The sequence below is a fragment of the Falco naumanni genome, chromosome 14, assembly GCF_017639655.2.
Source record: "Falco naumanni isolate bFalNau1 chromosome 14, bFalNau1.pat, whole genome shotgun sequence".
Taxonomy (NCBI): domain Eukaryota; kingdom Metazoa; phylum Chordata; class Aves; order Falconiformes; family Falconidae; genus Falco; species Falco naumanni.
Genome location: NC_054067.1, coordinates 23,221,424 through 23,241,397, shown reverse-complemented (window position 1 = coordinate 23,241,397; position 19,974 = coordinate 23,221,424). Strand labels below are relative to the sequence as shown.

General features: G+C 54.4%; 1 protein-coding gene across 5 annotated transcripts in view; it reads left to right on the top strand.

Annotated features, from left to right (window-relative positions):
* Positions 1-4,086, top strand: part of STARD8 (StAR related lipid transfer domain containing 8) — a 57,167-nt gene extending 53,081 nt beyond the window's left edge. For all 5 annotated transcript variants that reach the window (XM_040614525.1, XM_040614528.1, XM_040614527.1 and 2 more), the window contains 4 exons: positions 318-533; positions 977-1,194; positions 1,374-1,550; positions 2,213-4,086. In XM_040614525.1, the coding sequence (XP_040470459.1) occupies positions 318-533; positions 977-1,194; positions 1,374-1,550; positions 2,213-2,330 (729 nt within the window). In that variant the 3' untranslated portion in view covers positions 2,331-4,086. The remainder of the gene's footprint in view (positions 1-317; positions 534-976; positions 1,195-1,373; positions 1,551-2,212) is intronic.
* The last annotated feature ends 15,888 nt before the right edge of the window (positions 4,087-19,974 follow it).

The following is a 19,974-nucleotide window of genomic DNA, read 5'->3' as shown; positions in this document are numbered from 1 at the left end:
GGTGCTGGCAGCAGCGGATGTGACCTCGCTGGTGGGGTGTACTGGTCCTGCAGAGTCAGTGTGGGGTGAGATAAGGGCACACATCCTTCAGCTGGGCATCTGCCACCAATTAGTCAGCCCTTGAGCAAAGCCCAGCTGCATCTTGTGGCGGTGCAGGTCACAAGCTGCAGGACATATGTCCAGCGAGGCTGTGTCCACCCTCCCCCCCTCCTTAGTGGGATGAGGAGTTAATGGTTTTCTAGCCACCCAGGACCACTCACAAAGTCCACGTAGCATCCATCTGGCTTGCTGAAGATCTCTGTACTTTTGGCTTGTAGGTCTCCCATGACATCTTGCTGCAGCTGAGCAGCTCCTATATGGCTGCAGATGCTTACCCCCATCCCCTGTCTGACTTCATGTGTCAGGGGGAAAGGAAGGATTTACATTCCTACTTTGAGCAGAGTGTCCAGAACCTGCTCAAAGAGTCATCAGAGAAATTCAAGGGGTGGCTGAGCACCCCAGGACCCCTGAACACGGAGCTCTCCTGCAAAAAGGTAAATGCCACTGCGTGGAGGGGAGCTTGGGATCACACAGGGAAGTGTGCACGGCGTGACCACTGGGTTCTGTGGGCACCTGCTGACCTGCTAGCAATCCCGTGGTGCTTGTTCTCTTATGTGAGGAGGGATCAGCAACCCCTTCCTAGAGTAGGGCCTGAGAGAGGGGCAGCTCTGGGATGGAGGGTTCCCCGTGCCCAGCAGTCCTGGGAGGGAGCCTACCACGTTGTTAGCAGAGGAGCTGGCTGCCTGTGGCCAGAGCCTCTCCAGCAGCTTGAGCAGCTCCCATCCCCTCCCATCCCTCACTAACCAGCAGATGTAACCGTGCTGCTCCACGGTGGTGGGAGCTATCGGTGAAGCTGCTTGGGGGTTAGCACTGGGTGCCATTGGGAACTTGGGAGTCCTATGGGACAGGCTGCCTGACCCTTTCCTTGGCCCATCAGGTTGGAGATGGGCACCCTCTGCGCTTGTGGAAGGTCTCCACAGACGTCGAGGCCCCTCCTGCCATGGTGCTGCACCGGGTGCTTCGGGAGCGTCACCTCTGGGATGAGGACCTGCTGCAGAGCAAAGTCGTGGAGGCCCTGGACAAGAACATGGAGGTGTACCACTATGTCACGGACAGCATGGCACCGCACCCGCGCAGGGACTGTGTTGTGCTCCGGTGAGGGTGGGGAAAAACCCGAGCGGGAGAGTTTGGTCTTGGTTTGGTGGAACCCATCTGGCTCCAGCGCTGGCTGCGCTCCCTCTCTGCTCCCGGTGTGGGCCCTGAGGTCAAGGCAGGGCCTGCCCGTGGGTGGGCACACAGGGACAGGAGCTCAGCGGGCCTGTGCTGTCCTGCAGGTGCTGGCGCATGGACCTGCCGCGGGGAGCCTGCCTGCTCATCTCCATCTCGGTGGGACACGACAAGCTGCCGGTGGAGGGGGGTGTCAAAGCCATCGTACTGACATCCCAGTACCTCATTGAGCCCAGCGCCATGGGCCGCTCCAAAGTGACCCACATCTGCAGAGCTGACCTCAGGTAATGGGGCCCTTGGTGCCACTGCATCAGCGGCTGCGTCAGCCGTGGGGGAGGTTGATGGAGCAGCAGGCAGTGGGGGGGTGCAGGAGCTGCTCGCCCCTCTGCTCGTGCAGCACAGGCGGGGTCGCAGCTCACGCAATACAGTGTCTGCCTGCCCAGAGGGAGGGAATAGGATGCTGGTCTGGCGCCAAGTTTTAGCTGCCGCATGGTTACTGGGAAGGGAGCCACCAGCTCAGTCTTGCAGTGCTGGCCATTCCTCTGGTGGCTCTGAGTGTGGCAGCAAGTCCCCTAAAGCTTCTGCAGAAAACCCGGGGTCCCACACGGGTCTGAAGCACAGCGTAGGTGCTCTCCTCTCTGTGACGAGCTGTGCTGGGGTGTTAGTGGTGTGGGCTGATGCAAGGGGCAGTCTGGTCACCACCCTGGGCTGGTGCAAGTGTGGCTGGCTCACAGATTTCCCCCATTTTGCTTCATGTCTGTGGTGGGGAGCGAGGGAGGTGGGTTCCCTTTTCTGTCATGTACTGCTCGTTCATCATCCCATAGTCCATCACAGCTGGAGCCAAGGCAAGTGCCTGTCCCTAAGCAAGAAGTGGCGTGCTGCAATTTGGCCTGTGCCAGGGTCTCTTCTGCCCGCTCACCCTCCTCCGGCCTCTTCCCTTCTCCAGGGGCCGGTCTCCCGAGTGGTACAACAAGGTCTTTGGCCACCTCTGTGCCATGGAGCTGGTGAGGATCCGAGACTCTTTCCCAGTCCTGAGTCCCAACGGCCCTGAGACAAAGATCTGAGGCACCAGGAAGATGCTCTGTCCAGTCTGACATGGACTTGCCGGTGGATTTGGGCTGGGGCTCCTGGATGGGACCGTGACACGAGCAGCTGGTCGTGGAGGGGAAGGTGGAGGCTGGCACGCTCGCAGGCACATGTTTATAAGCGTCCTTTTCCCCTGGGCTGGGCATTCTGCATCCCACCGTCCTGGTTGCTGCTTCAGCCGCCCCTTGCTCAAGTGTGCCACGCAGCAGGCTGTCTGCAGAGGCGAAGCCGTGCAGCCCCTGGTCTCCGCAGGAGGTTGGTGAGCAGAGGGAAAGAGGGGGGCTCTGGGGGTGACCCCCAGGAAGGCATCCCACAGGCAGGGCTGGGAAGCAGCTGGCTCAGGTTCAGCTGGGTTCCCCCATGCAAGCCGGGAGCAGCTGGGAGGGGGGCGAAGGTGTGTGGAGCAAAGCAGGAGGGTATGGGAGAAGTGAGCGGGGAGGACAGTGTGGCTCAGTAGGTCACAGTGCTGTGTTGGGAAGTGAAGGGTGGGCAAACGAGGGGTGGATTGTGCTGTGGTGTCACCCAGCGGGGACCGCCAGGAGTCACAATTTGGTAGTGGAAGAGGCCGCTGTTCTGGGAGGAGGGGGGCTACACAGAGATATATAGGTATGTCTTGAGTGGTAGAAAAAAACCTATTGCACTTTTGGTGCTGAATTTCATAGAAGAAAAAGCCCCCCAGTCCTGTGCCTCGCTTTTGCTCAGCTGAAAGCCCTCTCTTGTGCACGGGGTTTCGGTGGGGCTGAATGGGCGATGCTCCAAGCCAAACCTGTCCCTTCAAACCAGCCTGCCAGCTGTTCGGAGGAGCCCCAGGGCAGCTGCCTGGGCAGGCGGGTACCAGCTGGGCAGGGGCAGTGCCCGCTCAGGGCAGTTCGGTGATGGCGCTGTGTGAGGGAGGGACACGGCCAGCGCAGCAGCTCCCCGTTCGTATTCCAGTGCTGGGGAGAGCGGAGGAGGGCAGAGCGGCCTCGGCAGCGCTCTGGAATGACAGCTTTGGCCAAGGCAGCGTGAGTGCACCAAAGGGCTGTGCTCATCCCAGCTAACGAGGGGACCGTGCCAGCAAAGCATGGTAGCCCAAGCTGGGCCAAGCATGTGCCAGTTGCTTGGGCCAGGCTCAGTCCCGTCCTCTGCAGCAAGGTGGGAACTACAGGTGGCAGAACCTGTGCCCCTCCTGGGTGCAGAGCTGCTTCCCTAACGCTGCTCCCTCAGAGATGACCACTCCCCTTCCCATCCCTCCCTTTCCTCCACAGAGAAGCCGTTTGCGTAGCTAATAGCACCTGGGAGCTAACCTGGTTTCTCTGTTCAGGCAGGGACCCAAATTACCAGACAATCATTTCAACCGGAAGGCAACACGACCCACACACGGGAGTGGTTCCCCAGTGTCAGTTTTGCTGTAACGCATCCTATCTGTCTCTCTTTTGGTGAAAAAAAGTAACTCAGCCTGTATTCTTTGTTTTTATATATATATATTTTATATATATATAAAAATATAACTAACATTTGGGGGAGTGATTTTTCTCCTAATATTTTAAATTTTTTTTCTATCTATAAATACTTGTACAGATGGAATATTAATATATAACTCTAGCAGTAGAGCTCAGCACGAGGTGATGCTCACTTAAAAGACGTGTATTTTATATTTAAGGGACTTTTGTATTATATGCAACTGCAGCAGATTGTTTGACTTGGATCGGGGCTGCTCTTCCGATCTGTGTAATTAATAAAATACTAATGGTATCTGCTGGCTGATGAGGAAACCTTCATGCTGAGTGATTCTCCAACATAGGAGCATCCCAGAGCTGAGCAATGCACTCTCCTGGGGGGCTGTGGAGCTGCCTGGCAGGCTGGGGAGCCACAGGCATCCTTGTGCTGCCAGGGAGGGGCAAGTGCTGCAGTGTCCCCAGGGCAAAGCTCCTGCGGGATTTGTGCAGCTCCAGCTGCTGGGTCAGCAACCAGCCCTTCACCTTCTCCTGGAAGGAGGTGGTGGTGACTGTGCAGAGGATGGGGTTCGGTCTGCTGTGGCGGGGGAGGATGAAGATGACCACCCAAGAAGCAATGGTGCCTGTGCCAATAAGAATGCAACATTAGGCAGCCAAGGGGGGCTGCCCCCTGCCCAGGGGTAACCCACCCACTCCAGCCCACGCAGTAAAGTGGAGCGATGCCGTTCGTGGGCTCACGGCTGGAAGGACAGCCTCCCACAGGAGGGCCATGGCTGCTGCTCCCTGTGGAGAGACCAGGGGCCCAGGGAAACCACTAACCCTGTCCATCCCATTTGGGGGTGAAGAGGGATCAAAACACAGCAGCATCTACCTCAAGGCCTCCCAGCCCAGGGACTCACGGTGGGCAGCAGCCGGCGGTGGGCTGTGCTTCACAGCCTTGCCAGGGGATGTGGGTTCACCTGGGATTTCCACCTGCAGCAGGGAGAGCAGCTTGAGGAAGAAGACGGGTATCCAGCAGAGAGCACGGGTGAAGGCAATGAAGAAAAACGGCTTTGTGGTGGTGACTTCCCAGGAGCAGATGCCTCTCTCCACTGTTTTGGATGCAACGAAGTGGATGGAGAACATGCTGGAGCAAGCGAAGACGATGGTGATGAAGGGCACAAGATTCAAGCCTGGAGAGGAAGAAATCTCGCCCAGAGCATAACCAAAGCGCAACCCTTGCGAGCCAGGGTCGGCCAGCAGCAGGGCTACTCCGACTGTTATCACTAGAGGGGGCAGAGACCTCTCGGAAGCCCTGGCTAGTCCCGAATCCAGCCTTAGCCCAGTGATGCCCATGCCCATGGCCAGCTCTGGGGTGAGGCTGGGCACAGCGCCAGGCTGGAGCAGCGACACTCCCCAGCTCGGGGTGGAGGGCAGAGCTGACAACCCATCTTACAGGGTCCCAGCAGGGTGGCAGTACCCTGTAGAGTCAGATACCCCACTAATGGAGGCAGCGCAGGCTCTTGTGGCACCCTGGAGTGGAGGGTGGGCTAGACAGTCTTGCTCCCACCAGGAGTGCCCATCCTGCCCCACATCATCCCCGTCCCTGGGTCCTGAGCCCTGAGGTATATGATGCTGAAGAAGCTCTGGGCTGCTTGCCCAGGCTGGACTGCAGTGGGAAGCACACCCCATTCCTCCCACAGTAATTCCCAAAGGATTCCTTACACCACGGGTACGATGCTGAGGGAGAAGGCTGCAATGATGAAGTGTTAGATGCCCATCAGGCCATCTGCACCTGGGGACGGATGGACAAGGAAGCATGAGAAAAAAGCCAGTGGGCAAATGTAGCCCTTTGCCTTAACGGCACAGCCGTAACACCATCATAGTGCCGGGCAGCCGTCGCCTTTATGTGTACATATAGTGAAAAGAGGTGCCTGTGAGTGCCTGTGGTGGCTGAGATGCCCCAGGCACAGAAGGATGCACAGAAACCCATCTGCCATCAGCACACAGAATAAGATGGCAGCAAAGAGGACCCAGCTGCACTGGGGGAGGGCTGGCATCCGCTGGACAGGCTCTCCCTGTGGAAGTGCTCGTGGGCAAGCTCATCTGCCTTAGTTCCCTCTGCACCCCCCACCAGTCCCTGCCCCTCTGCCACCCAGCTTACAGCATAGTGACATGATGGCCATGGTGCGCTGGCTGTGCTCCGTGGTGATGAAGGACCGCATGCAGATGATGAAGAAGGTGCCAAGGCAGGTGATGACCCAGATGAAGATGCACAGGTTGACGTTGGTGAGGAGGTTATCGAAGGAGGAGATGCCACGAGAGCTGGGCTTGCAGGAGCACACACAGGACACGTAGCTGTGTTTACTGATACTTTTTGAATTAACTGTTGGAGGGGGAAGGTTTCCTGGCTCTCACTGGAACCAGGAGCAAACACGGTCTGGCATTCACAGACCCCAGCCCCATACCCTGAACCCTGCCTGCTCACACTGGCTCCTTCCAGCATCTCAGCCATATTTTTCCTTGTCTGGGTAGAGAAGATCCCACCCCCAGCTTCCCTAGCCAAGAGCCTGGGGAGTTGCACAGACCAGGGGAAGGGAGATGAGGAGCTTAGGGGGAGGAAAGAGGCAGTTGCAATGCAGGGTAGGTGTGGGGACAGGGTGATGCCAGCACACAGCCCTCCCCATGACACCACTAGGGCAGGGATCTGGGGACACACACAGAGCTTGGTGGGGCCGAGCGAGACAGCTCCCTGTTTGCACAGTACTACAGCTGGTTTTGGACACTAAGCAACACCCCAAAGCCTTTGCAAAACTGGCTGGAGGCACCCCAGTGCTCTTTGGAGCACGTGCCACAGCCACACTCTTAAATCTGCCGCTATTCAGCACTGTCAACTGATCAATACAAGAGTGTGTTCCTCCAGCCCACAATTCTCAAACTAACATTTAAAAATCAATCCCTTATTCAGATCCTTCAAGTTCCATTAACAGGGATTCACATTTTCCCCTCTGCATATTATTTTAGATTAATCTTTTGAAGCCTTATAAAAGCCAACCCGTATAAGCTTAGCAAAACTTCGCATTAGAAAATTACTACCAAACTGCAATGTGAAGCTCATTTCTGCTTATTAATAGATAACAGGAGAGCAAATGATTGCTTATTAGCAAGTCAGGTAGAAAATGTACCATATTTGTACTGCGAACAGACCAATTACAGAAAGGAAGATCTACAGTTGTCTTTCATTACAGGTGCTTTAAAATGTGCATCTGGAGAAAATTAATGATTGTTTTTTTTCCTTACAAAAAGAAGCTGAAGCGCTCGCAGCTGGCTGTGCCGTCCTGTTTCCATCCTGTGTGTGATTCCTGTCCAGCCTGTTGATCTGCACATCTCTGGGGTTCTTGGGTCGTTGTTTCAGACCCAATTAAAAGGGCCTCTGATGGCATCACTTAATCACAGCTCCCAGCACACAGCTCAGCGCCAGTGCATGCCTTGGCCGCGAGAGTCTGCCTGGCCCACATTGCCTGTGTAGTGTGCACCTTCACAGATGTGGATCACACCTGGGAAAGCTTGGTGCTTCTGGAAGGTCAAGTTGTGGATGCTGGGGATCTCCAGCTCTTGCAAGCCCCTGCAAAAGGGAAACCAGTGCAGGGGATGCTGTGAGTGGCCCCAGGCTGGGTTTGGGGCTGCCAGAGACAGAGGGGACTCATGAAGACACTAGCTGGGGCAGGCTCTGGGGCAGCAAGTCTTTCAAACACGCTGCTCAGCATCTGTATCACCTGCTGGGACCTCCATCAGGAGCTGCAAGGAATTAAAGAGCATTTTGCAGACTTCTGCACGAGTGGAGGGAGCAGCTGGGAGACTAAGAGAATCCAACACCCTTGCTCTGCTGCTAGTGGCCACGTACACTGCTCCTGCATGGGGCAGCAAGGACACCGGGGCACTGCTGCTGCTGCATCTGCCCTTGGGGCAGAAGTGTACCCTGCTGCGCCTCAGAGGAAAGTGATATCTGGGGAAGGAGAGGGTAGAGCAGCTCCTGCCACAGATGATTCCACCCCAGTCCTGTATCACTACTGTCCAGATAAGCTCACTCTGATCCAGCAGCATTGGTACAGGGTCCCATGATGCATTCCCAGCTCTCCAGATAATCATAACAGATCCCCTGGGAGGATGGCTTGATTCCCCACCCCACTTCTGCCCTCCTGCCGCCACCCTGTGGCATCTGGCAGCCCTGTGCTCATGGAGAACATAGGCACAGTGCACAAGTCTCCTGTCCTCTCCTGTGGCTCCAGGAGCCATATATCTCTCTTTGGGAGATGTGTATGACTGTGACATGCAGGAAAACTAGACCCTAGGAGAGCCCCATGCATCACTGGAGCAAATCTTCTGCACTTGTCAGCTCTGGGAGGGCACCTGGGATCAGCCTCGATGACAGGAGGGAATGGGGCAGGAGCTCTTTGGGCAGAACAGAATAGACCGGAGCCAGATGGTATTTGACATGTGGAGAGTGGGCTCGCAAGCTTAATGGTCTTCCTCAGGGACATTTTTAGGGGACTGGGATGCCAGCAGAAGGGTCTGGTTTGGCTGCAAGCTCTGGCACTCATACACCATGGGAAGGTTTTTCCATGCAGTGTCCTGACACTATCTCCCACCCCATGAATTTGATTTGGGCAGCAGGGCTAGCCATCCTCCAGCCAACAGCTGCTGGGAAAGGCTCTGGGGGCCCTGAGCAAGTCCCTACAAAATACATATAAAATTCATGAAGCTGACTGTGCTGTTGATGCTGTGTACAAACATGGGCTGAAACCATTAAATGTGAGACAGCAACCCCTTATCTGGCCCAGAGCAGTGGGAAACAGGGGTCCCAGCAGAGCCCTGGCTATCCCTTCCATGCACCCACCATGGGATGGGGTCTGCACTGGCAAGCAGAGGCCATAGCCAAACCCCCCAAGGTCCTCACAGCACCGTGAAGCTGCAGCACTCCTGGAAGACAGCCCTGCGTGCTGCTTGGATCCTGTTCCCTTCCAGCTCCCTGCAGACTGCTGCTTCCCTAGGTTCACCCCATGCGTCCCCACCATGCTCAGGGGTCATCCAGCATGATCCCTCACCTCCTGCTTGCTCCCCCCGACACCCCCAATCACCATCCACTGCAGGATGCTCCCAGCCCTTTCCAAGCCTTCCCTGCTTCAGGAGCCTGGCTGGGGAGTGGGAGCAGCGCCTGCAGCAGCCCCTACCTATCCACAGGCAGGGTACTCACCGCCAGCCAAGCTTCAGCATCTCCGCACAGAGGGAAGTGCTGGATATTTGAGTCAGAGAGTTGTTCAGCATGTACCTAGTTGGGAGGCAACAAAGAAAAATGAGCCCATGGCACTGTACGTTTCCCCGGGTCACAGCCCTGTATATTGTCAGGTCATGTCACTGCTCCTGGACAACAGAGTGTTTCACAAGGGCTTTCTGCTGGTCTGTGGGCTCAGCCAAGGGGACACCTGCACTGCATGGGCTGCTCATGCAGAAGCCTGGGGGCAAGCTCAGGGCCAGTGGTGCAGCCAGCCCAGAGCAGCATGGCTGCACTGGCTCCCATACATCCCAGCAGAGCAGCCACAGCCGCCTGGAACAACAGGGCAAGTTCAGACACCACCACCCCAGGCAAAGACTTGGCACACGCAGCTGTTAACAGTGCCGCAGAGCTTCATTCACCTTCTTTGGAAAAGAAGGTAATGATACGGGCACATTTGGTGGCTGTGGGAGATGCTCTCCAGTGAGCTGTGACGGGCAGGTCACTGGGAGACTGGTGAATGAAAACAGCAGCAAGTGACCCTGGAGCCACAGCCAGTAAAAGCAAATTTATAGCCCGAACTCCTGCTGGTGTTTTTCCCAGCGCTTCTGCACATGCCTGTCTGCAGTGTTCCTCACTGCATGTTTTGTGACTGCAGTTTCAGATTACTTGATCTGCTAAAAAAAAATAATGGATAAACAGAGTACGTCACTAAGCAGAGTGGTGCCTCTGCCTGCAGGGTGGGAACGTGTGGCTGAGGGCACTCTCTCCCACCACAGCCTGCACGGCTCCTCCTGTGGGGACCGAGCCAGGACAGCTCTGCAGACACAGAGTACTACCCAGGTTTTGCAGAAGAGCAAAATCTTGGGGTCACAACCCCTCTTCCCCAAGCCTGGTGCCAGCCCTGGTTGCCCTCCATCCCCCTGTGCCGACGGCCTCCCTGTCCCCAGGCATGGCCACAGCAGTTACCAGTCCTGCACGTCCTCAAAACCAGCTTTCAGGATTTTACAGCCAACTCCAGCAGTCACATCTCCAGCAGAGATGGTGCGAGCCCAGACCAGCAGCCACAGGTGAAGTGCTCTGCTTGCAGGTGTACACCCAGGGAATACAGCCTAAAACCTGGTATGTGAGCATGGACGTGCGCCTGTGCACTCAAACATGCACGTGTTTTTTCCACTGTAACAGCCAAAACATCTCCCCTAACGCTGACACCAGGCTGCTGCCAAGGTTTCCAATCTGTATTCTGGACTATGGAGAAGGTGTTAAAGTCATCTTACAGTGCCTGCAAAATTGTTTTTATGGTGGTTAAAGCAAATTCCTTATTCTGTATACCCACCTTGGAAATGGCTGGACCTTAAAAACCCCTTGGCTTGAGGTGACCTGGTGTGAAGACGAGGGGGTCTTCAGCAGGGTGGTAGTTTGGGAAAACAACCAATCCTGCTTGCAGTCACTGACCCAAGGAAAGCAGTCAGCAACCCAAACCACAGGCATCGCTACCCATCCTGCTCATCAGTAAGTTCTGAGGCTCTGCTCAGGCCAACCTGCCCAGGACCTGCCTGTCCCTGTCCCAAGCAAAAGCAATTAACTAGTTCTAATCAGAGCAGGACTAATCCTGAGAGCAGGAGATGGCATAGAGAAGCAGCAGCACCAGCAAAGCCTGCTGGTTCCCCCTGCCAGCTCCTGGGTGCGGGAGCGAGACACGCTTCTCCCTTGTACCATTACTCCCCATGCACTGGGGAGGGTGAGGAAGCCACAGCATTTTTGACTTGCCCTGGAAAAGGCTGGAAGCTGCCTGGAGAAGCAGCGCAGAAGGTAGCACGCAGACACCTACAGAGCGGGGTCTCCCCAAACCCTGCGGGAGGGCTGCCCTAACCCTACTTACAGGAAACACAACGACTTCAGCCCTGCAAACCTCACCAGGATGAGCAATCCTGTTGCACAGCATAGACACCCACCCACAGGCAGGGGGCTGCCCCCCTCTGCAGCCTGAGCCCCCTTTTCAATCCTGCCTAGGAGCCCTGGCTGAAGCATTAGATCCAGCTGTGGAGTCTGGATTCCTTCACAGTCAGGGTCTGTTGGATTTTTCCTCTCTTCTGCTGTGAAATAAAGATAAATTAGAAACCATTTGGGGAATTCAGGGCCGTGCTTGGCTTCTCAAAAGTCCTCTGGCGTGTTTGCATCACAGACCACCCTCTGCGAGCTGCTCATCCTCTGCTTTCCTTCCTTGGTTTAAGGAATCACTGCGCTGGTTCCAGGGCAAGTAAGAGGGGGGAAGCCTGGGGGACAGCAGACCTGTCTGAGCTGCTCCTGCAAACGCAGAAAGGGGATGAACCATACTGTTAAGCGGCCTTTATGGTTTCTCTTCTGTAGCAATACCTTTATAAGCTCCATCTGTAAAACCACACACCGCATGGGCCCAGATCAAACACAGCCTCTGAGGATAAGCAGAAAGGAAGGTTATTAGCTGTACTTTCACATTTAGGCATGCATTTTTCAAGGTGATGGAGCTGCAAGTCTCTGTGTTTAATAGTGCACTTAAAGCCTTTTATATACGAACCACTGACATTGCAGCTTGGGAGCTGAGGCTGTCTAAGCCCATCACTGCACCCTGCTGCTGCTGCGGCTGCTTCCAGACCGCGGACCAGCCAGCTGGAACGAGGTTTTGGACAAGACCATGACCAGTCCGTGCTAAACCTGGCCTCAGTAACAGGGGAGGGAAACTCAAATAGGAGCTTCACAGAAGAGCCACAACAGAGGCCAATTGCACCCCAGTCCCTAGGGCTGGTGGGGAAGGTGGGGAGGGGGACACCCAGCTCGGCATTGTGCCCAACACCATCACAGCCCCCAGCATGGGCATGTTAATACAGATACTCTGAAACCATCATGCTCACATCCTTCCTTTCCCGTCAAGGAAATTAAATTATGGTAAATGCAAGGAAGAGTCAGGATCAGTCACAAACTCTGGGACTGGAGGAGGAACTTGCACCCACCAGAGGCGATGCAGGTCCTCAAACCCCCGGGGTTTCAGCTGTGTGATCCTGTTGTGGCCAAGGAATCTGGAAGCAGTGCAAAGGAGGAGAGTTGCTCAGACACTGCTGCTGATTAAACCTGCTTTTGCTAAAGCTGCTCTTTCCAACCTGCCTACAGCCCCAGCTCCCTTCATGCAGCCCTGCCATTGCTAGCTCGTGCATCCACTGCTCTCCCCTTCTATCACAAAGAAGCCAGAGAGCAGGATAAAGGTGGCAATACTCACAGCTTCTACAGACTCCTGTACCCAGCAAAACCGTTTGTCCAGCAAAGAATGGGTTTTATTTTTCTTCAGGTCCCTAGCAGGAAAACATCAAACCCAGGGCTAGAAGGCTAGGACAGAGGAGGGACCTTTCTCAAATGAAAACAGTGAAGACTAGACCTCCTCTTCTTGTGCAATACAAACACAATGCAAGGCATCTGCTGTTCATTAAAGCTACATTGCTAATTGCCCTCCCAATCTGCAAGCTTTATTTGCTGCAGATGATGTTTCCACACTCTCCTCCCTCCCTAGCTTCTGCTTTGTGCATGCAAAGGTACCCCAGGCCTCAGCTCTGCTGACTGTCTCTGACCCTGTGCATCTGGGCTGGAGGCTGGGCAGTGGAGGCTGGGCAGTGGAGGCAGGCTGCCCAGTCCCCACTCCAGGCAGGGTATGGCCACTCCCAGCTCAGTGCTGTTATGGGAGGCTCGCAGCAAGCAGCTGAAGCTCAGCGGAGAAGGGTCTTTGGTTCTTTGGACCCAGGGATAAGTAAAAGCCAGGGATTTTATTTCCTTCCCTTTAAGCTTTTTTCCTGCCAGGTGGCAGCACATGCCCTGCTCGTGCCTCTCTCGGGGCAGGGGGTGCATGTACCCATTTCTACTCACATCCCAATTGTGTTGAAGGAGACCCAGGAGACACTGGTGAGGTCCTGCTCAGTAAGTCTACAGCCCTTCCCCAGCACTGGCACTGCCCTGGGAAGAGCTCCAGCCCTGCAGACACGCAGTGAGGATGTGCTGGAGAGGGCACAGGGGGCCTGTGCAGGGCAGGGAGACCCACGGGCTGGGGAAGGATGCCCAGCCAGGAGGATGGCTTACAGCAGGCATCACCCTCATCTTCCACCACCACCCTGCTGCTCCTCATAGCCAGCACATTGCCCAAGATCTACAACCAGCAGCTGTCAGCTGCAGCAAGGCAGAGGATGGGGACCACTGCTTGGCACCAGCTGTTGTGCATTGACATCAGTGTGCAGCGAAACCCCAGCAGCCTCAGAAGAGGGTGTTGGATCACACAGAGTAGCTCCAGCCCCATGGCTGTACCAGGTCAGAACACAGATTCATCCAGCCCTGTGGCATGTCTGCAGGCAGTCACAATAAAATTTTCTTTCCTCCATGTCTAACATCTCACCTAGCTCGCTTCAAGGATATCCTAAGCCAGACACTCCATCCAAGCCACTCAGTTAATCAGCTCCCAGAAGGTATGAATTTGTCCGGTCTCTAACTCATTTACAGTCCTGGACTCAACATCACTGAGCAAAGAGCTCCACAACAGCCCTATGTATTGTGCAAAAAAACCAGAATTAACTTTGTGTGTTTAAATCTGCCGAACCCACGTGTCCTGGCTGACAGTGCAGAGCCCCTCTGCTCCTTTGCCTTTCCCCCACGACCCAGAAATAACTGTCCCAGACTTATAGCAACAAGGGTTTTCCTGCACCCCAGCCCAGGAGAATTCCTGGTGGATCAACTCCTCCCTGGGGGGCACACACAGCTACTGTGCCAGCTGGCCTGAACACGCAAGAGCTGGATGCTGAAGCAGATCTAGGATTCCTCATAGAATCATTTCGGTTGGAAAAGACCTTTAAGATCATTAAGTCCAACTGTTCACCCACTCATGCTGTCACTGTTCCCAGGGGAAGAGCAAGGTCTGCTCTGGCGCACTCATGGTCGCGGATCCTGGTATTCCCAGGTTTGGGGGTTACTCACTCTGAGGGCATCCCTCTTTGCGAGGAGCTTGCTGCTGACTGCGGTTCTCATCGGCTCCGTTATCACAGCCCCACACCCCGCTGCAGTGCAGGGCTGGTGGCAGCAAATGGAGAGGTCACCGCAGGGCAGCTGCCCCAAGGGGCATGTGTGCCCTCCTGCTGGGAGTGGGTCAGAGACAGCTCTGCCCGAGGAAGAGGAGGTGCTCAGCGCTGGGGCAGCACCTCCTGCCCCTGGACCCCTCACAGATGCTATGCTGTCATCTTTGGGAAGCTGAACTCCTGGGGTCGCATTCTGCTTTGTGCTCAGCTCTGGGGACGTGCAGGGCTAGGGGTGCTGAAGGGTGCCTGTGCTGCTGCCACCAAGGACTAGCACCTCCACACCAGCACCCTGTGAGACCACACTCCGGCCAGGACAAGTGTGAGCTGATGGGGTCCCAGAGACTGCTGAGGAGGCACGAGCATGCCCCAGGGGAAAAGAGGGATCCAAATCCTTGCTTTGGGAGCACTTTCAGCTGGCAAAACGCTGCCTTTAAGGCAGGAGACCTGAGCAGAGGCAGTTTGGCTGAGGAGTATGTGGAAATTCAGCAAGGAGAGCCCCAAAAACCGGCCACCCCATCTCTTCCCCCCAGCCCCCAGGCCACCCCCATCCCTGGGTGCAAAGCTGTCTTGTCTTGGCAGCTCTGGCTCTCCTTTTACTGAGCCCCTTCCATCAGAGCCATCAAAGATAGCCAGCTCCAGAGCCCTGTTTGTTAATATCCTGCAATTATCCACAGCAGAGGCATGCTTCAGATCCAGCTAAACGTTTCCACACAGCCCTCTTTGATCAGGGCCCTGGGAAGTGGCAGCTATCAGGCACCAGGGGAACACGGCTGGGGGGGACCAGCTTGTCGCTCAGGATTTTCTCCAACTGCCAGGCTATTAATGGCTAATTGTGCGTGCTATAGTTAAAAGTACTTTGCCTCACTCACACACACTGCTGTGTGATGCGGAAAGGGGTATGATTTAGGGATGACTGGTGGGGACTCACAATACTCCAGCAAGCAGCATCACATGGACACAGTCCCCTCTGGCCAGTCTGGCAGCCAAATCGTGGGTGCGCTGTCCTCACCAGTGCAGTTTTCCTGCAGACAAGTCATGCCTGGACCTGAGGAAGTTTCTATTAGCCTAGAAATATTCCCGCTTTCTGCAATAGCTGGCTGAGCTAGACATAAACTGCGTGCACTGCCTGAATCCTTGCTCAGACATCTCTGACTGGCCAGGGGTTCTACAAGCCTATCCTGGGATTTACCAATGCATCTGGGGAAAACAAGGACTCCAAATCCACGCAAAACCCCGTGGCTGTAATCAACATGATTCAAAGATTTGGAGTAGTCTTTTGTGGCTCTATAAAACTTTCCTAAAAACTGGAGCCATCCCAAGCACCTCTGGAAGGGACCTCTGTCCACTTGAAGCCATAAAGCAGGTCCAAGTGGCATTTTTAGCAGTCCCATACCATTGCTCTTTGTCTCCCACCTTGAATCAGCCACGATCCCACATCCTAGCCACTGGGCATGAAGGGAAGGCCCAGTTCTATAAGGTTGTAAAGGCTGAACCATCACCTTGCCTGGTAGATGCCTGACAGCGTGTGGGAGCTGGGAGGGGGCAGCTCTTCATCCCTGGCTGGGGACCCCTTGGGCTGACCCGACCTTCCTGTGCCAGGGGCTCTGTGCCATCAGAAAGGGCCGTGTCCCTTTTTACCACAAAATAAAAAATCTGGGTTGTAGCCTTGGTACAATTAGTTTAGTACATTGGGCTCCCAGAGACCTCTGTTTTGGAAGTACCTGCCTTTGACTAGTCTTTTTGGAAACCAAGCGGTAATTTTAGATTTTTTATAAACACTTGTGGCTATACTTCTGTATTAGACATGTCCAAACTCACAGGGGTATCGCCCACGCTGCTGCAGAACGCCGAGATGTGTGACAACTGTCAAACGAATTACTCCCTGCCTGGGATGTTAAAAAGCATACCTGCTATTAAATGTTGCAAAGGTTTAGCACTGAAAATTAGTTTATGTGCAATCTTTTGTTTCTTTAGCTGGGAGCAAGAACATCTATTTCCTTCTGATAACACAACCACAAGGTGAGGCTGTGACAGACAAGTGGGTGAGGACTGCTGAGCGTGCTGGAGGTCTCCCCTTTCCAGCCTGCCAGTGCCGTGACAATGTCACATATATCTAAAACAAGAAAGACACGAGCCAGCACATGGCTGCTTCTCTCTGGTGAGTGGTGCAGGCAGCTCCTGCCCCAGTGGCACTTTCCAGGGAATTTGCCCACGGGCAGCTCGTTACCAGACAGCCTCATCCAAGACCTCCTGTTAGTGCAGAGACTCAGTGACTTCAATACTTCTGTGCGTGATTTGCTTTATGAAGCCAAACCTCTCCAAGAGGACAGATACAGACAGATCTCCTGCATGATGATGGGCCAGTTGCTTAGTGCCACACTGTCTTACTCATCAAGAGCAAATTTTTGTCCACCCAAAGCTCAGAGGGATGTGGTGAGGGCTGGCGCTCTCCGGATTGCATCAGCTTTGAAATGGAGGATGTTATGGAAATACAACAGGGAGAGGGAGAAAAGGGTAGGCAGTGCCCTTGGATGGAGCCAGCCAGTGTGGCTCCCTGGCACCGGCTCCTACAGACATGTGTGGCGCAAGTCTCTACCAGCCGTGCATGACCCTGCGTGTGGCCTCCCCTGCTTGCTTTGCTCCAAAATGAATAGGGCCTTCCAGCTGCTAACCTCTATCCAGCTGGGAACCAATAGAAGCGTCACCATCAGCATGACACAATTTGCCTGGAACGAAGCCAGTGCCTGGAATAACACCTTGCTCGGAGCCATCTCCTCTGGCAATGATATGACTCATGCCACCTCTTCCCAGCTGGTCAGACCGGGCTGGGCTGCTGCCAAAAACCAGGGGGTGTGGGGAAAAGGGAAAAGCCATCTTTTATTTCTACCTGTTAATTATAACTGAGCTGGAAGGGGAATTGATTTTGCAAGATTCATTTTTATACACTAAGACCAGCACCACAGCAGCGTACAAAACCTACTTTACAGGGAGCAGGGATGGTGCCTACAGAGCTGCTCTCTGCCAGCAGGTCCAGCCCCCGCACTAGGGGCTCAGGTGGGTGTGAATGGGCAGCTGAGCAGGTGCACCCACCTAAGGGGGGATAAAACCCAGCAGAAAGCTTTGCTACGTGGCACTCTGGTAGAGGGCATGCACAAGCAGTTGCTCTAACAAATTAATGTGTTGCAAGATGGACAAAAGCAAACTCATCGTGTGTGACTGTTCCTTTTGATTTTCCTAAGTACCCGTTTCTCTGAGGCAGCAAATACAATAAAAATTTGTGCCAAGTTTAAGGTCACAGGTTTGAGAGCCTGCCAAGTAACAAGCAAATGGGCAGGAGAAACCTTTCCCTGCTGAACTATAAGAAAACACAGTAATAATTAACAATGCACACATCTGTATACAATCTATCCCTCTGGACAGTCCATATACACATCTACATTGCCTTGTCTGCTTCTCTAATATGGACCAGTTAATAGCTCACAGAACCAACTTCATGTCAGATAGGTGGAAATTGATGACTTCGCATGAAACTGCAAAGGGAGAATCAGAGGCAGCATCCGATACCCCTGGGAACTGAAGCAGCAGGGAGACCACCACTCCTTTCTCTGCAAAGCTGGTCTGCGGTGAAATACTACAACCTGCGATTGCTCTGATCCAGCTGTAAATAATCTCTGCTCCCTCCTGCCCTAAAGAGATGCCGTGACCTGGACTTTCCTTCCTCCACATGGCCTGCTCTCCAGCAGGCACGTCTGGATTTGCCTGGCCTGGCTACCACCAGCGGCTGCTGCTGCAGTCCTGGTCCCAGCTGGGAGGCTGCACTGCTTTGAAAAACCTGGCATGAAAATAAAAAACACCAAGAGGAGTAGAAAGCAGGTTTTGTGGTGATATTTAGATCTTCTCCCCCCCCCCCCCCCCCCCACCCCCCCCCCCATTTTCTTCTTCTGTATAATCTTTGAAAGCGCAGATAAGTGGGAGTGAAGCAGCAGGTCCATGCGGACAGGTGCAAAGCTGCCCTTCCCTTCCTTGCCAGTACTGCCTGGAGCAAAGCAGGGGGCTTTATCCAGCCCAGCAGCCTCTCCTTAACCTGCCAAGTCCTCCTGGACTAAGCAGCAGCACTTTTGCCTCCACTGCTGCTCTACGCAGCTAAAGGAAAAGCAGACTCAGTCTCTGCTGCCCTTCTCCTGGTGCGATCTGCACATCTGGGCAGGTGCCCACAGGCATTTGGGCAGCTTGCACCACTTCAGCTCTGACCCTAACAATATTCCTGGAGGTGCCAAGGGAGGTGCGTACATATGCTGGGCAGGGGTTTCCTCCCAGGACAAGCAAGAGACAATTTCTGCCAGCCCTCGCTAGAGTGACCGAAAGCTGCATCACTGCTGGAGAGCATCCCCTGTAAGCCAGAGCCTGAGGTGTCGCTGCTTGCTGCAGGACTGGGAATTAGAGCACCTTTCCCATTGGCAGCCCCCTCTGGCTGGGGCGAAGGAGCAATAACAAAGGCTCATTTTTCCATGGCTGGTTAAGAAGCGATTGCTGTCCCCCGCTTTGCAGGTGGGGAGATAAAAGCCCTGAGAATGACATGATGGCAGCAACAGAGAAGAAATCTCCAGCGCCAGCAAACAGTTCCCAAGTCCAGCCAGGAGCTGAAGCTGAACTTGTGGAGAGGGCTGGCTTCATCCCAGACCTGGGGGGCTACAACGAACACCCCAAAGGCTCTCAAGGTGGCAGACAGCTGCACTTCAGAAAGGAAGGCTCTGTTATGAACAGCAGTGTTGAACTCTGCTGCTGCTGAGGCTTGACCTCTTGCTCCCACACAGCTCCACGGGTTTTCTCTCCAAAGTGTGATGCTTGCAGACAGGGGCTCTGGCCCCAACTCCCACCGCACAGGGCTGGTGGAGCAAAACCCAGATCTTGCATTAGCTCACTGTCAGCACCAGGGCTGTGTTTTGCCCACTACTTCACGGGTAGGGGACAGAAATCTCTCACCAGCAAACACCATGAGGACTACACCAGTGCTGCAGTGCTTGTAGAGAAATCAGTCTGGACTGAGTGAAAATGCCTGAGCCACAGCATGAGCCAGAACTTGCTCATACCGTCCTTAGCCTGACTTCCCCTGCTGCCGCAGCAGAGCCATGTCCTGGCATTGATGGGAACACAGCAGGCTAGCAGGAAGCTGTTGCCTTCCACGTGTGAATCCCCACAGAGTTTCACATTCTTCTACACTTCTCCTGTGCATTATCGGTTTTTATCTTGCTGGGAAAAAAAGAGATTGCACAAATCTGACCAAAATCTGTAGGTCAGTGAAGCCAGACAGGTCCCTGCTGCAAGGGGAATGACCTAGGAACTGGAAGAAGTAGGAGACAAACTCTTTCTTAAGAGCAAGGGCATGTTAGCACTCTCCTTCTTACTGAGATTCATAGGCAAGGTTTGGCTGACTCATGGCCTTCAATAAACTCCAACGTTGGTGATGTAAGGAGGTTAGCTGGGGTGTCAGCTCCAGCTGGGAAGAAATGCTCTGCTGGCTTGTTCTCTGCAGCCTCAGCTGAGCACTTCTTCCCTCTGCGGTTTGTGTGCTTGCTCTGGCTGTGGCTGTGCTTCACTGCTGCTAATTTTGTTCTGTGGGCTGCAAAGCCATTTGAGGTTGAAACCCCCCAACATTAATGGAAATTTTAGTGAGTACTGCTACAAACCAGAACTGAATAACATTTCCCTGCTGCACAAAGGCTGCCATTTGCACATGCTCTGTGAAATAGGGTAAGTACTAGTCATGGTAGTCCAATACGCCTCTTGGCATGTAGTTTTCATTTTCATGCACGCTGAGACACTGTCCATGCACCCCGTACTGGGCAGCATC